Source organism: Phocoena sinus, chromosome 4, assembly GCF_008692025.1.
Source record: "Phocoena sinus isolate mPhoSin1 chromosome 4, mPhoSin1.pri, whole genome shotgun sequence".
Taxonomy (NCBI): Eukaryota; Metazoa; Chordata; class Mammalia; order Artiodactyla; family Phocoenidae; genus Phocoena; species Phocoena sinus.
In genome coordinates, this window is record NC_045766.1 from 71,094,418 (window position 1) to 71,107,569 (window position 13,152).

Consider the following 13,152-nt stretch of genomic DNA (forward strand, 5'->3'; position numbering starts at 1 on the left):
TCTCTTGCCTCTTCAGCAGGTCCAGACTTTTCCCCTGACTCCCTCCCGGCTGGCCGTGGTGCACTAACCCCCTGCAGGTTGTGTTCACGCCACCAACCCCAGTCCTCTCCCTGTGCTCTGACCGACCGAAGCCCGAGCCTCAGCTCCCAGCCCCGCCCGCCCGGGCTGGTGAGTGCCGGTTGGCACCGATCCTCTGTGCCGGAATCTCTCCGCTTTGCCCTCCGCACCCCTGTTGCTGTGCTCTCCTCTGAGGCTCTGAAGTTTCCCCCCTCCACCACCTGCAGTCTCTGCCCACGAAGGGGCTTCCTAGTGTGTGGAAACCTTTCCTCCTTCACGGCTCCCTCCCACTGGTGCAGGTCCCGTCCCTATCCTTTTGTCTCTGTTTATTCTTTTTTCTTTTGCCCTACCCAGGTACGTGGGGACTTTCTTGCCTTTTGGGAGGTCTGAGGTCTTCTGCCAGCGTTCAGTAGGTGTTCTGTAGGAGTTGTTCCACGTGTAGATGTATTTCTGGTGTATCTGTGGGGAGGAAGGTGATCTCCGTGTCTTACTCTTCCGCCATCTTCCCCTCCCACCCAAAAATATGATTTTTAATGCCTAAAGTATTCCATTATATAGCTGTAACACATTATTTATCCACTCCCCTATTCAGCATTTTGTTGCTCCCAATTTTTTTCTATTATAAAAAAGGCTGTGATAAACAATGACTCTGTCCACATCTCTTATTTTATTGCCCTAAATTTTAGAATCTGAATTACCTTAATGAGGTTTTCACAAGTATCAGTGATAGTGTGTCACTATCACATAATACAATGCTAGGCACACAGCAGACATTCAATAACTGGTAGCAGTTGGACTTCCGTGGTGGCACAGTGGTTAAGAATCTGCCTGCCAGTGCAGGGGACACAGGTTCAATCCCTGGTCCAGGAAGGTCCCACATGCCACGGAGCAACTGAGCCCGTGTACCACAACTACTGAGCCTGTGCTCTAGATCCCACGAGCCACAACTACTGAAGCCCGTGTGCCACAACTACTGAAGCCCATGCACCCAGAGCCCATGCTCCGCAACAAGAGAAGCCACTGCAATGAGAAGCCTGCACACTGCCAACAGTAGCCCCTCACTCGCTGCAACCAGAGAAAGCCTGCACACAGCCACAAAGACCCAACACAGCCAATAAATAAGTAAGTAAGATTGCTGTCTCTCAAAAACCACTAAAAAATAATTTGTAGCAATAAATATGAAATCAGGTCCCTAAGTGGACAGACCTGTTCTGTCAGAGCTGAGAGTTAGGAGAGACATGTGTTCCGTTTCACCAGGGGATGATGTAGGCGGACAGTTGGGGTAAGCAGATGAGAAGGGATGCGGTGGTGGGTTTTGCTCCCAGAATTAGACCGGCCTGTCAATACCTGAAATGAAATAATTCTCCATTTTGAGCCCAATATAACCTCAGATGTGGTCCCCCTGAGGCCCCAGAGACCCACTGTGAGCACACTTATTAGCTTAATCACGTGGGGAGGGAGACTCTGAACGACATTGATCACACTCTTGATTCAGATCCTTCAGGTAGCCGGAAACTGTGATCAGAGAGCAAACAACATAAATCATTGTGTTCTCAAAGATTATTTATTAGCTATTCTCACTCACAGTGGAAAAAAATAAAATAAATGAAATAAAATAAGATGAAAATCCAACAACACTTCTTTTCCGAGGACCCCAGGTGGATTATACAAAATGGACCAATAGAGGCTTCGTGTTTGTAGCTCACTTACAGGAGAACTCATTAAAGCAGAAATCAAGTAATGACAGACTAATTTCTTGTAAGGTATAGGGTCTGACCTGGTGCAATGAAGTCACACGGATGATTCTTCCAAATAAAGAGACTAGAATGCTTATAAGTCTAAGAGCGACACCCCTTCCAAGCTGCACGGTTACACTAGGGCACTGCTGGGCTCCTCTTTGGAATGAGTCTTCCCAATCCAGACAATTCCATCACCTGTCCTTGCGCGTGGCCAATCTCTCTGATGGCAGATTTGATTTCAGAGCAGAGTCTGGTCACCTGGAGCTGGATCAGATGAATAAGGGATAATGAGGTTCTGTGATGCAGTTGGGAGGTAAATGCTGTGAAGGTTAAAATAATGAGACCAGTTTTCTTACGTGGGCCACAGGTGCTGTCGAGGGCCCTCCCCAAAGAGGTGGGATCTTTACATCTCCACCAGGCACCACGACCATTGTGAGACTAACCACACAGCCTCCTAGGACGTGCGTGTGGAAGGCCAGCATTCCTTTGGATGCTTAAACTCTGGGCTGGTTGTTAAAACCCTGGCTCATGCATTTAGAGCTCGCTGGGAGCTATAGCAGTACTGTTTGCTCTGTCTTGCCTGTCGATTTAAAATAAGTTTATATTTGGTCTAAGAAAGCCCAGTTCTTAAAAGGATTTCCATTCTTTGGGGGCTGAAGGCAAGAGGCACCGTTTTGTTTTTCTTCCTTCTTTTCAAATGCTTGCTTCCTAGCCCACCGGAAGAGGTCTATGTGTTTGTCCTTCATGACGCCTGGTCCTTGGAGGCAGAGGGTCCAGAGCACCAGTGGGGGCAAAGGGTCCAGTCGTCATTGGATGGCTTCAGGACAGCGATGCGTGCTGGGAGAGCTGCAGCACCTGATCACAAGGACGTCCTTGCCGTGTCTCTCTAGGAGTTCAGACACTGCCCCAGGCCTGTCCGAGAGGCGCCCCTCTCCTTCCCCAGATCGGGCGAGGAGGCGCCTAGGCCTCGGGGATAGGGGTGTTGCAGTTCCCATGGTAGATCCTGACGTGGCCCTCACACCGGAAGTAGGCATCGAAGACGTCGCTGTAGCCATGGTCCCTCCACCAGGTGCAAAGCTGCCGGTTCCAGGTACAGTCCAGCACGTGGAAGAGCTCAGGGTGCTCCATGCCGATCATGGTGAAGAAGTCCTGGTCCCCGAGGTGACCCCGGAAGTGGTACTTGTCGGCCAGCTGCTGCACCTGTGCTGGCTCCAGCAGGCGGCCGTACAGTGGGGACTGGCGCATGGCCTCCAGGTTGAGCAGCATCACCCCGCTGTTGAAGCCGGGGAGCCCCTCAGGGGGAGGGCCCCCGACACGGGTCTTGGGGTTCTCATGACGGAACTGCCAGAATGTGTGCCTGGGAAGGGGAAAGAGAACAGATTTAGCCTGACACGTGTGTGTGTGTGGGAACAGTCTGCCAGTCCTGTTCCTCTGGGTCCTCACAACCACCCAGGAGGGAGGTTCCATTTTCACTCGTTCTACAGCTACAAGGACTGAGACATTCTGAGGCTCAGAATCTGTATCACACTGCCAGCAAGAGGCAGAGCTGGTCTGAGTCTCCCAAGTCCAAGCCTCACGTTCTTCCCACCACCCTCAGGATGACATCAACATCTCCATCAATCACATCTGTACAGACTTCGTGAGCACCAGGCACTACATCCTCTGAGACGTGTGTTCTCAGAGGCAATATGTCACCTCACGCCTGAGGAAACTGCACAGAGAGGTTCAGAGACTTCCCCAAAGTCACACAATCAGCAAATAGCACAAGCAGGGACTCAACCCAGGCATCCGGCTCCAGCGTCCACTTCTGAGGTTAGTAACAATCTAGGTGGAACTTTCCACCCCCTTGTTTTTGTCTGTGATCTTGAAAAGGAAAGGAGAGAGAAAAGTTGGGAAACAGTTCTGAATGGTGATCAGGTAAAGACATAGGGAGCTAAACACAGGCTGAATCAAAATCATTTTTTTGCTTCAGAACAAGTCTCATTCATTAAAACCCCATGCCTAGCATTTCTGAAACAGCCCAGGTCCACCCGTGGGTCAAGTGAAAGTGGCTATGGGACAGCCAAGTAGAATTATAGCAATTTTAGAGAGCAGGTCCACTCAATTTCAGTTTCTCTCTCTAGAAATCTGCTCTAAGTCCACTGGATGTTAGAGCCAAGGGGCCCCTCCTAGGTCCTTTATCCAAATGTTTCCATCTGGAGACAGGAAGTCAGATCCAGAAACCTCCCTGTGGGTGACAAGGTTAGAGCATGAGCCACTCTGTTCTCTAGCCTCTTTAACAGCAAGTTCCTGCACAGAATGGTCACAGGAAGGGGCAAAGAGAGACCCAGGCTCCATTCCGGCAGAGATGCCATCACAGCAGAGGGGCCTTCGACCTGGAGGAAGGAGGAAAGACGGAGGACCCTCTGTTGTGGGCAAGGGCAGGAGTGGGCTGGGGCGTGTCCTGCATCAGGCTCCATCCCACCTGTTTTACCAGCTTTGCCTCTTCCCTAGAGTCCGTAGGATGGGGATGCAGCACAGCAAAACCAGCTCTGCCCCCAGCCTGGAAATGCCACCCTCTGGCCTCCCCCAGAGCAGCTTCCTGACCAGCGACAGGGAGGAGCTGTGCAGTGAAGTGGGCAGTGCAAGGGAAAGAAAACCAGAGGCCTGACCCGGGGTGGGCCACCCTGATGCATTTTCCAGTTCAACACATTTCTCCAGGTCTGGGAGCGTCCTTGAGGTCTCGCATATCACAAGGGGGCCGAGAGTTTGCTCCTGGCCAGGGTAAAGCATTCCATTTGGACATTCTTACAAGTGGAATACACAGGTTCATTGTCTGAATTTCACCATAATTGGACTGTGAGTGGAACAGAGCTCTGGTGCCTACTTGGTGATAACAACCCTGGCAAAAATAAGCTTCCAAAGCAAACAGAGATGCTAGATCTTTCTAGCCACTAAAGCCTGCAGTGATGGGATCATAGCAGGGTTAGAATGTCGTTTGACAACTGTTAGTTCATTTTACCATATTTCTTCCAAATAGTCAATTTCAGGAACAGGTTGCAAACCAGCTAACATTCTACCAAATAGACCTGGGCTAGCACGGCATGGTAGAGGAGGGATCCTCAAACCAGGCGAGGTTTTCTTTTTTTTTTTTTTTTTTTTTCCACTATTCTAGTTGGAAATTTTATTACCCCACTCTCAGTAACTGATAGAGCAACTAGACAAAGGATGTGGAAGATCTGAACAAAGCTATCAACCAACTTGACCTAGTCGACATCTGTGGAACTCTCTACTCAACAGCAGCAGAACACACATTCTTTTCTCCTGCAAATGGAACATTCACCAAGATAGACCATATGCTGGAGGACAAAACAAGTCTCAGTACGTTGAAAAAAGTTAAAAATCATATAAAGAATGCTCCCTAACCAAAATGGAACGGCACTTGAAATAAACTAGATAGAGAAAATTTCTAAATATTTAGAAATTAAGCAACACACCTTTAAAACAATCCACTGGCCAAAGAAGAAATCATAAGGAAAATCAAAGTATTGCAAATTGAATGAATAGTCATGTACCCTTTCATTTTCAAAAGCAGGTGACCAGCTGTCCCATGTCCTGAGAAACTGTCCTAGTCTCAGGCAAACCAGGACGGTTGGTCATCCATTGAAATGTTTGGGTTCAGACTACAAGTTATGTGTCACCTTAGGTACAGGGCTTCTCTCTCCCGCTATCTTTTTTTTTTAAGGGGAGGGTTGTTCTATTGCCAAAGCACGGGATTCATTCTCCAGAGAGGAGAGACCCAGGGGAAAGGAGAAGATGGCAGCGAAGAGGCAGAGTCGGTGCTCGTGGAGCCCCTGGACACCTCATGCCCCATCAAGCCCACCGGTCCTTCTGTACTTCCCCCACGGTCTGTCCTCCCCTCCCAGAGGACGGGCGGGGGAACGTGGCACGGGCTGGTGGTGGGGGCGCGGCGGTCACGTCTGTGAGGTCCCCCAGCACTGCCATCGCCTCTGCCTCAGGAACCATGAAGTGACGATAAGGACTGAGGAAAAGGTCAGTGCAGCTCAGGCTACATGGCCTTCGATGTCATCTGGCACCAGGGGCAGGAAGAGGTCAGGACAGTTGCCGGCTGCCGAGAAAAAACCTGCTGCTTCTCTGAGCCCTGGATCCACTGCTGCCAGGTCTATTTTGGGGGAGAGGAACAGGGACCCACGAGAGGGTGCTCAGATGTCTGAGAAAGGTTCAGAAGGGTTTCGACCCTTGAGCAAGCTGGGAGCAGAGGGGCCATCGGCAGCCCCGGGACGCCCTTACCAACCTCAGCAGGGAAGCTCCCCCAGATCTTCTTGTCTACACAAGAGTGACCTGGCACCGAACTTGCTGGGCTCTGGAGGGCAGGGCCAGAGGCAGAGAGGTAGGTGGAATCCTTCCAGGCAGAGACCATAACCTAGGTGGCTCTTTGGGAACATGCTGCCTAGGACCACTGCTTAATCAAGACATAAGAGGCATTTTATAACAAAGAGCCAGAAAGAACCAGGTCTGGGACATCAGTACATTATGATTTGTAAGGAGAAGCAAGGGAGGGAAAGGAAATTGGAAATGCAAGCTGCCTGGGGTGTCTGAAGCAGAAACACAGCCTGAAAATGAACCAACGATTCTCTAAGTACAAAATTACTGCCGTTATTTAAAGTGTTCCTACTACCCCAAGACGCACCCAGAAAAACCGAGCAGCCGCTTAGGGGAATGGTGGGTTTCTCGGGCTTCCACGGCAGCTGGTCCTTGTGGAGGAGCTGTGCTAGCCTTGGGGTAGAGGGTGATAGAGGGACGTGGAAGGGATGAGAACTCACGTAAGGGGCTCTGATCCCACATGGAGCAGCCTAACGGGGCGGGGTCCCCACTTCCACAGCCGCGGCAGCACGTGCGGGCTGCAAAGCCCTCTTACAATTCTCTGCCTCACTCCTCTCCCAGCCGTGCAGGGACACTGTTGCCTGCATTTTAACAGAGGGAACAGAGGCCCTCGGTTGTGAGGGGCAGGGCCCCGACTCGGATCCAGGGCCTCTGACCTCCAAGGTCCCTTTAGTCTTTGACTACTTCAGATTCCACCACAGGCTAATGTTCCAAGGAGCAGCACTTGGATTTCAATATCATTTCTGACTTTGGTTGGCAGACCCCAAGGCCACGGGTGCTGGGGACCAGGCCATCGGGTGATGCAGCCGCTGCTGGCTTGGAGGGTGGTGGTCAGAGAGCACCCCAGACCCTTGCCTTCCTCACGGGGCCTGGGCTGACCATGTATATTCACAGGGCACTGCCAGTAGCATGTGCTGAGGCTGCAGGAAACGTCTGTATGAATGAAGGAATCCGATTCTGAGAGCTTCCAGAAGTTTCTCAGATTAACCTCCATGGCCACAGCCCAGCCATGTGGTGCTGCCTAATTGTTTCATTTGGGCCTGTGTGGAGTCTTGTTCCCACCCCCATGGTCACCTGGAGACCCACACTAGAGGGGATAAGGTTTCTTCCCCCTTAGAAATAAACTTAACTGTAAAACGAGGCCTAATGCAGATGGTCCATTGTAAATACCAAGTCCTTCCAGAAGTCGACGAGGCTTGCTGGGAGAGCACAAGTGAGGAGCCTTCAAGCACATTCTACTAGTTATGGGTGATGCATTTTCTAATTTTTTTATATCGAATACATCCTAATTAATAATCATAAAAAGGACTATTAGAAGCTAGTGGACTAGTTCTAGTGAGGAAAACCCATCCTTACAGGAGGGGGTGTTTGAAGTATTATAGTTTTGAAAAAGCAGAGCCATCTCCTCCCTCAGGTCTTTTCTCTGATGATCATTGCTAAGGTCACTCCAACAAGTCTCTCAACCAGAGGCCCTGGCTGAGAACCTAAAGCTCACGTTCTCCAGAAAAGGACTCACGTTGCCGTGAATCGTCCCTTCCTCCTCCCCACACACCACCCCAAATCACAGACTCTTTTGCCTCCCTGTTTCTTCATGATTTTTTTCTCCTGGGTTGGCCTTTCTCAGCTCCTAAGGCTCAGTTTTCTACTTTCACTTCCAAGAGGGGAGAAGCAAAGATGGGAACACACACTGGGCCCGGGCAGTCTGCACAACACCCCTCAGGAAGGTTCTGGAAGCCTGTGCCGACTCAGGTTGAGTTCAAGCCGTAGGTGCTCAGGCTGAGAAGGCCCTGTTGTAGGTCTGGGATTCACAAGGACGGCCTCACACGCGGCACATCTCACCATGGCTCACCCCTTGAGTGTGCCTCAGAGTCAAGGGCAAAGTCTCTAAGGAGCAAGGGAGGCCGGCCTCTACCCGGGGAAAGCTCGCCATCTAATCAGCAAAGACTGGAATCAGGAAACACTACTTCCCTCATGCCCGTGCTTGTGTACCAGGCCCAATCAGCTCTTGTCTGACTTGGAAGGGACCCTGCTTTCCAGTCATCCGAGAGGAAAGGCCAGGAATGAAGAGCCATGCTCAGAGGCAGCCCAGCGTTCCACCCAGCCCCGGTCCTGCAAGGTGACGGGACAGTTCTAGGGGATGGTTTCACAGCAGTGGCACTGTCTCTCCATCCTGCCTTGGGCTGAGGCTGAGGTTCTGCGGGACGGGCGCTGACCCTTCATTCTCTAGGGGAACCACTGTCTTGTGGTATCAAACTGGAGAGGGCGTGGACCGCGTGGGGCTGTGGGCCCCGCGAAGCTTTAAACTGCCTGTTGCCCTAGGGCATTTCTTACCACCGAGAGTCACAGCTGACCCTTGTTAGGATCTCCTGCTGGCAAGGCCTGAAGCAGGGAGGTCTCTGACTCCACTGGTCAGAGAGGGTAAGAAATGTTCCCAAAGTCACACAGGTTATCAGTGGTAGGACTGACAGGGGCCCCTCATCGGCACTGGTCAGTCAGCAGAGAGATGCCCAGAAGTCCACTCTCCCGTGTCTCCTAGTTCTTCATGAGATGAACAGGTACAACAGAGAGCACACTGAACTGAGATCAATTGCCCATCACTCAGCTATTTAACAGACCCAACCCATACGGAGGTGAGTGGAACATCCCTGCCCTCAGGAAACAGGCAGTGCAGCAAGGAGCTGAGACCTGGGTGTGAACACACCAGCGGTGGTGGTCCTGGGGTGGGGCTGGGGGGGCTGCGCCTGGACCCTGGATGCCTGGGCTAGGGACCAGCGGGGTGAGCCCCTGAGCCTCTCAGGGCCTTGGTTTGCTCAGCGATCACGTAGGGATGGGGATGAGACACCCCTTAGGGCCGTCCTGGACTCCAGGAGCAAACACATGCCAGACCCTGCCCAGCACCAGGCCCCTAGGAGTGGTCGTGGCTGTCACCATGGGTGCTCAGCCACCGAAGGCAGACGCCCTTCCTGCCCAGACTCTTCTCAGGGTGTGGTGGTATCTCAGGGACCAGCCCTCGTCCACCAGCCAGGCGTCTGCAGGTTTTTGTTTAGACACGGCTTCCTGCTCCAGGGAGTCTGGAATGACTGTGTGTCTCGTTACCAAAGCAGCACCGGCTATGATGTGTCCACCTCTGTGGGACTCTAAAACCTGGCAGAGCATTGGAATCATGGAGCGTGAACACCCCTGCTGGCAAGGCTCTGACCTGCTGCAGGACAGCTCTCCTAACGCCCCCAGTCCTCCTTTGCTCTGGAGCCCTATGGGCGGCTTCAGTGGACCTGAGGCCTCCCCTGGCACAGCACCACCAGGGCACCAGCCGCTCCCCTGTGCCCTCAGGAGGGGTGGGATGCCCCTTCCTAAAGCATCCATCCCCATCCCTGGCCCTCCTGTCGTTCCCCAGCCCGCCGGCCGGACGTCTTGGCTTTCCTCCCACACCTGCTGTCCTAGAGCTGCGAACAGGTGGGTGGGGCTGGGGAACCCATCACCACTCAATCTGACAAATGGCTCTAGAGCACTGAGGTGCCGGCACTGGGCTGGGCCCTGGAGGGCTGCATGGCAAGGAACTGGGGGAGGCACAAGGGACAGAGATGATGGAGGAAGAGGCATTGCAGGGTTTAGCCAGGCAGACGGAGCTCGGAGGGGCTTCAGGCCTAGGCTACTACAGGGGTGGCGGAGCTGCCAACAGCACGGCGGGGCTGGGAGGATGCAGAGGGGAGTGACCCCGTTCAGTCTCAAACAGATGCCCAGCAGGGAGCTGGACACAGGTGTGTCACAAGCGCAGTGCAAAGCAGGCAGGACAGAATTCTGGAGAGTGCTGACATTTAGGGAACGGAGGATGAGGAGTGAGGACACAGGTAGGAACTCTGAGTAGCCGAGCCACCTGTCCCCCACACTGACGCGGGCCGTGGGGCCCTCAATTTGCTGTGGGACCCCCTGAGGAGCTGCACCGACCTCCAGCTGGACCTGCAGGCCCACTGTGTGCACTTTAACCCTGCATGCCCCAGCCCTGTGTCCCAGGTGCCCGAAGTGCCCCCAGCCTTCCTCCTTCACCTTCATCCCCATCCAATCCAGTGGGCCTCCAGGCCTTCTCTCCCCAGGTGCTGCCCTCCAAACCCTCTTACTGACAGCAACTGCCCATTCTCTGCCTCCCATTTGAACAAACACAGATCAGGACAGAATGACACCCCAGACAGCACTAAGTATCTCCAGCCCTCCCTCCCCAAGTAGAAACCAATCCTGCTGCCACTCCCCCAGACTGCAGGGATGCACACTGCCTCCCCCGACACACCCTTCTAGAGCTGTCCCCCCACTATGCACCGCAGCCACACCATCAGTCTAGCTGCCTCCTCGCCTCCCTGCTCGTCACCTCTGCCCACCACCCATACCCTCTTCTTCTCTGCTCCATCCCTAGGGCACCCTCAATAATTTCAACAGCCTTGATAAGAGCTTCACCTTGGCCTTAGGGTTCTTCAAGCCCTAACTGAGCTAGCCACTTGGCTCCCCCTTCTGTGCACCTTGCCACCAGAAGGCACTCTCCTCCAGATTTAATGTGATTCTTATCAAATTACCCATGACTTTTTTTCCACAGAATTAGAACAAGCAATCCTAAAATTTATATGAAACCATAAAAGACACAGAATTGCCAAAGCAATTCTCAGGAAAAAGAACAAAGCAGGAGGCATAAGACTCCCAGACTTCAGACAATACTACAAAGCTCCAGTAATCAAAACAGCATGGTACTGGCACAAAAACAGACATATGGATCAATGGAACAGAATAGAGAGCCCAGAAATAAACTCACACACCTATGGTCAATTAGTCTTCGACAAGGGTGGCAAGAATATACAATGGAAAAAAACCCAGTCTCTTCAACAAGTAGTGTTGGGATAGTTGGACAGCCGGATGTAAATCAATGAAGTTAGAACACACCCTCACACCATACACAAAAATAAACTCAAAATGGTGTAAAGAATTATAAGACATGACACCATACAATTCTTAGAAGAGGACACAGGCAAAACATTCTCTGACATAATCATACCAATGTTTTCTTAGGTCAGTCTCCCAAGGCAACAGAAATAAAAGCAAAAACAAACAAATGGGACCTAATCAAACTTACAAGCTTTTGTACAGCAAAGGAAACCATAAACAAAATGAAAAGAGAACCTATGGACTGGGAGAAAATATTTGCAAGCGATGCAACCAACAAGGGCTTAATTTCCAAAATACAGAAACAGCTCATACAACTCAATAACAGAGAAGCAAACAACCCAATCAAAAAATGGTAACAAGACCCAGACAGACATTTCTCCAAAGAAGACATACAGATGGACAACAGGCACATGGAAAGATGCTCAACGTAGCTAATTATTAGATAAATGCAAATAAAAAAACAATAAGGTACCACCTCATACCGGTCAGAATGGCCATCATTAAAAAATCTACAAATAACAAATGCTAGAGAGGGTATGGAGAAAAGGGAACCCTCCCACACTGCTGGTGGGAATGTAAGTAGGTGCAGCCACTATGGAAAACAGTATGGAGGTTCCTCAAAAAACTAAAAATAGAGTTGCCATATGATCCAGCAATTCCACTCCTGGGTATACATCCAGACAAAACTATAGTTCAAAAAGATACATGCACCTCTATGTTCACAGCAGCACTATTCACAACACCCAAGACATGGAAACAACCTAAATGTCCATCAACAGATGAATGGATAAAGATGTGGTACATATATACAATGGACTACTACCTAGCCATAAAAAAGAATGAACTAATGCCATTTGCAGAAACATGGGTGGACACAGAGATGATCATACTAAGTGAAGTCAGAAAGAGAAAGACATACCATATGCTATCACTTACATATGGAATCTAAAATATGACACAAACGAATTTATCTATGAAACAGAAATAGACTCACAGACATAGAGAACAGACTTCTTGTTGCCAAGGGGGAGGAGGAGATGGGGAGAGATGGACTGGGCGTTTGGGATTAGCAAACGCAAACTATTGTACATAGGATGGATAAAACAACAAGGTCCTACAGTATAGCACAGGGAACTGTATTCAACTACTGTATAGCACAGGGAACTATTCAATACCCTGTGATAGACCATAATGGAAAAGAATATGAAAAAGAATGTATATATATGTATAACTGAATCATTTTGCTGTGCAGCATTAATTAACACACCACTGTTTATCAACTATACTTAATAAAATTAAAAAAAAAAAAGGCACTCTCCTCCAGGGACAGGGAGCTGAGATAGATCCCCTCTGACCACATACCCATGGAAGCTGCCAGTCGGCCCCTTGGGAGTCTCTGGGGCCCACCTCTCCTTATTTTCTAGATTGTCAGTCTTTCCTGGCTCCCCTGGTCCCCGCCCCCACAGTCTGAACTGCCCCCCAGCACCTCACCACATGCCTGGAACGTGACAGTGTTGAAAGCCGTAGAGAATGAAGACCCAGAAATGCTGCAGGAGGTGCCCGAGACCTTTGAGAGGTGAGTGATGGAGCCTAAGAGGCCAGATACTTGGCCCTGGGGACACAAGAGCAGGGAGAGCAGAGGCAGGGCAGGCAGATACACTAGCAGCAAAGAGAGGGCAGAGGGAAGCGTATTTACAGAGAGGGAAGCGAAGCCACATGTCAAGGGAAAGGGATGCGTGTGCCAGACTGAAGAGAAAGGAAACAGGATGAATGGCAGGGTAGCACTTTGAGGAACGATAATCATGATAATGGCTAATGTTTAGTGAGTACTACGTGCCAGGCCGCTTTAAGTTCTCATTTAACGTTTGTAACAAACCCATGAGGAAGAACTATTATCTCCATTTTAGAGATAAGTGTGAAAGGAAGATATAAAACATTTGCCCAAGGTCAGAGTTTGCCAAGAAGAGGGAAATCCTGGGACGCATCTGAGCCTGAAGGAGGGACAGAAGTAAGAAGGTGCAGTGGCTCTGAGGTGGGAGCAAGGGAT

General features: G+C 50.8%; 1 protein-coding gene across 1 annotated transcript in view; it reads right to left on the bottom strand.

Moving 5' to 3' along the window:
• Window positions 1–1,602: 1,602 nt before the first annotated feature.
• The window catches only part of XXYLT1 (xyloside xylosyltransferase 1), a 193,297-nt gene continuing 181,747 nt past the window's right edge, over window positions 1,603–13,152 (bottom strand). Inside the window, exon 4 of the mRNA XM_032631413.1 lies at window positions 1,603–3,153. Coding sequence (XP_032487304.1) covers window positions 2,757–3,153 — 397 coding nt within the window. The 3' untranslated portion in view covers window positions 1,603–2,756. The remainder of the gene's footprint in view (window positions 3,154–13,152) is intronic.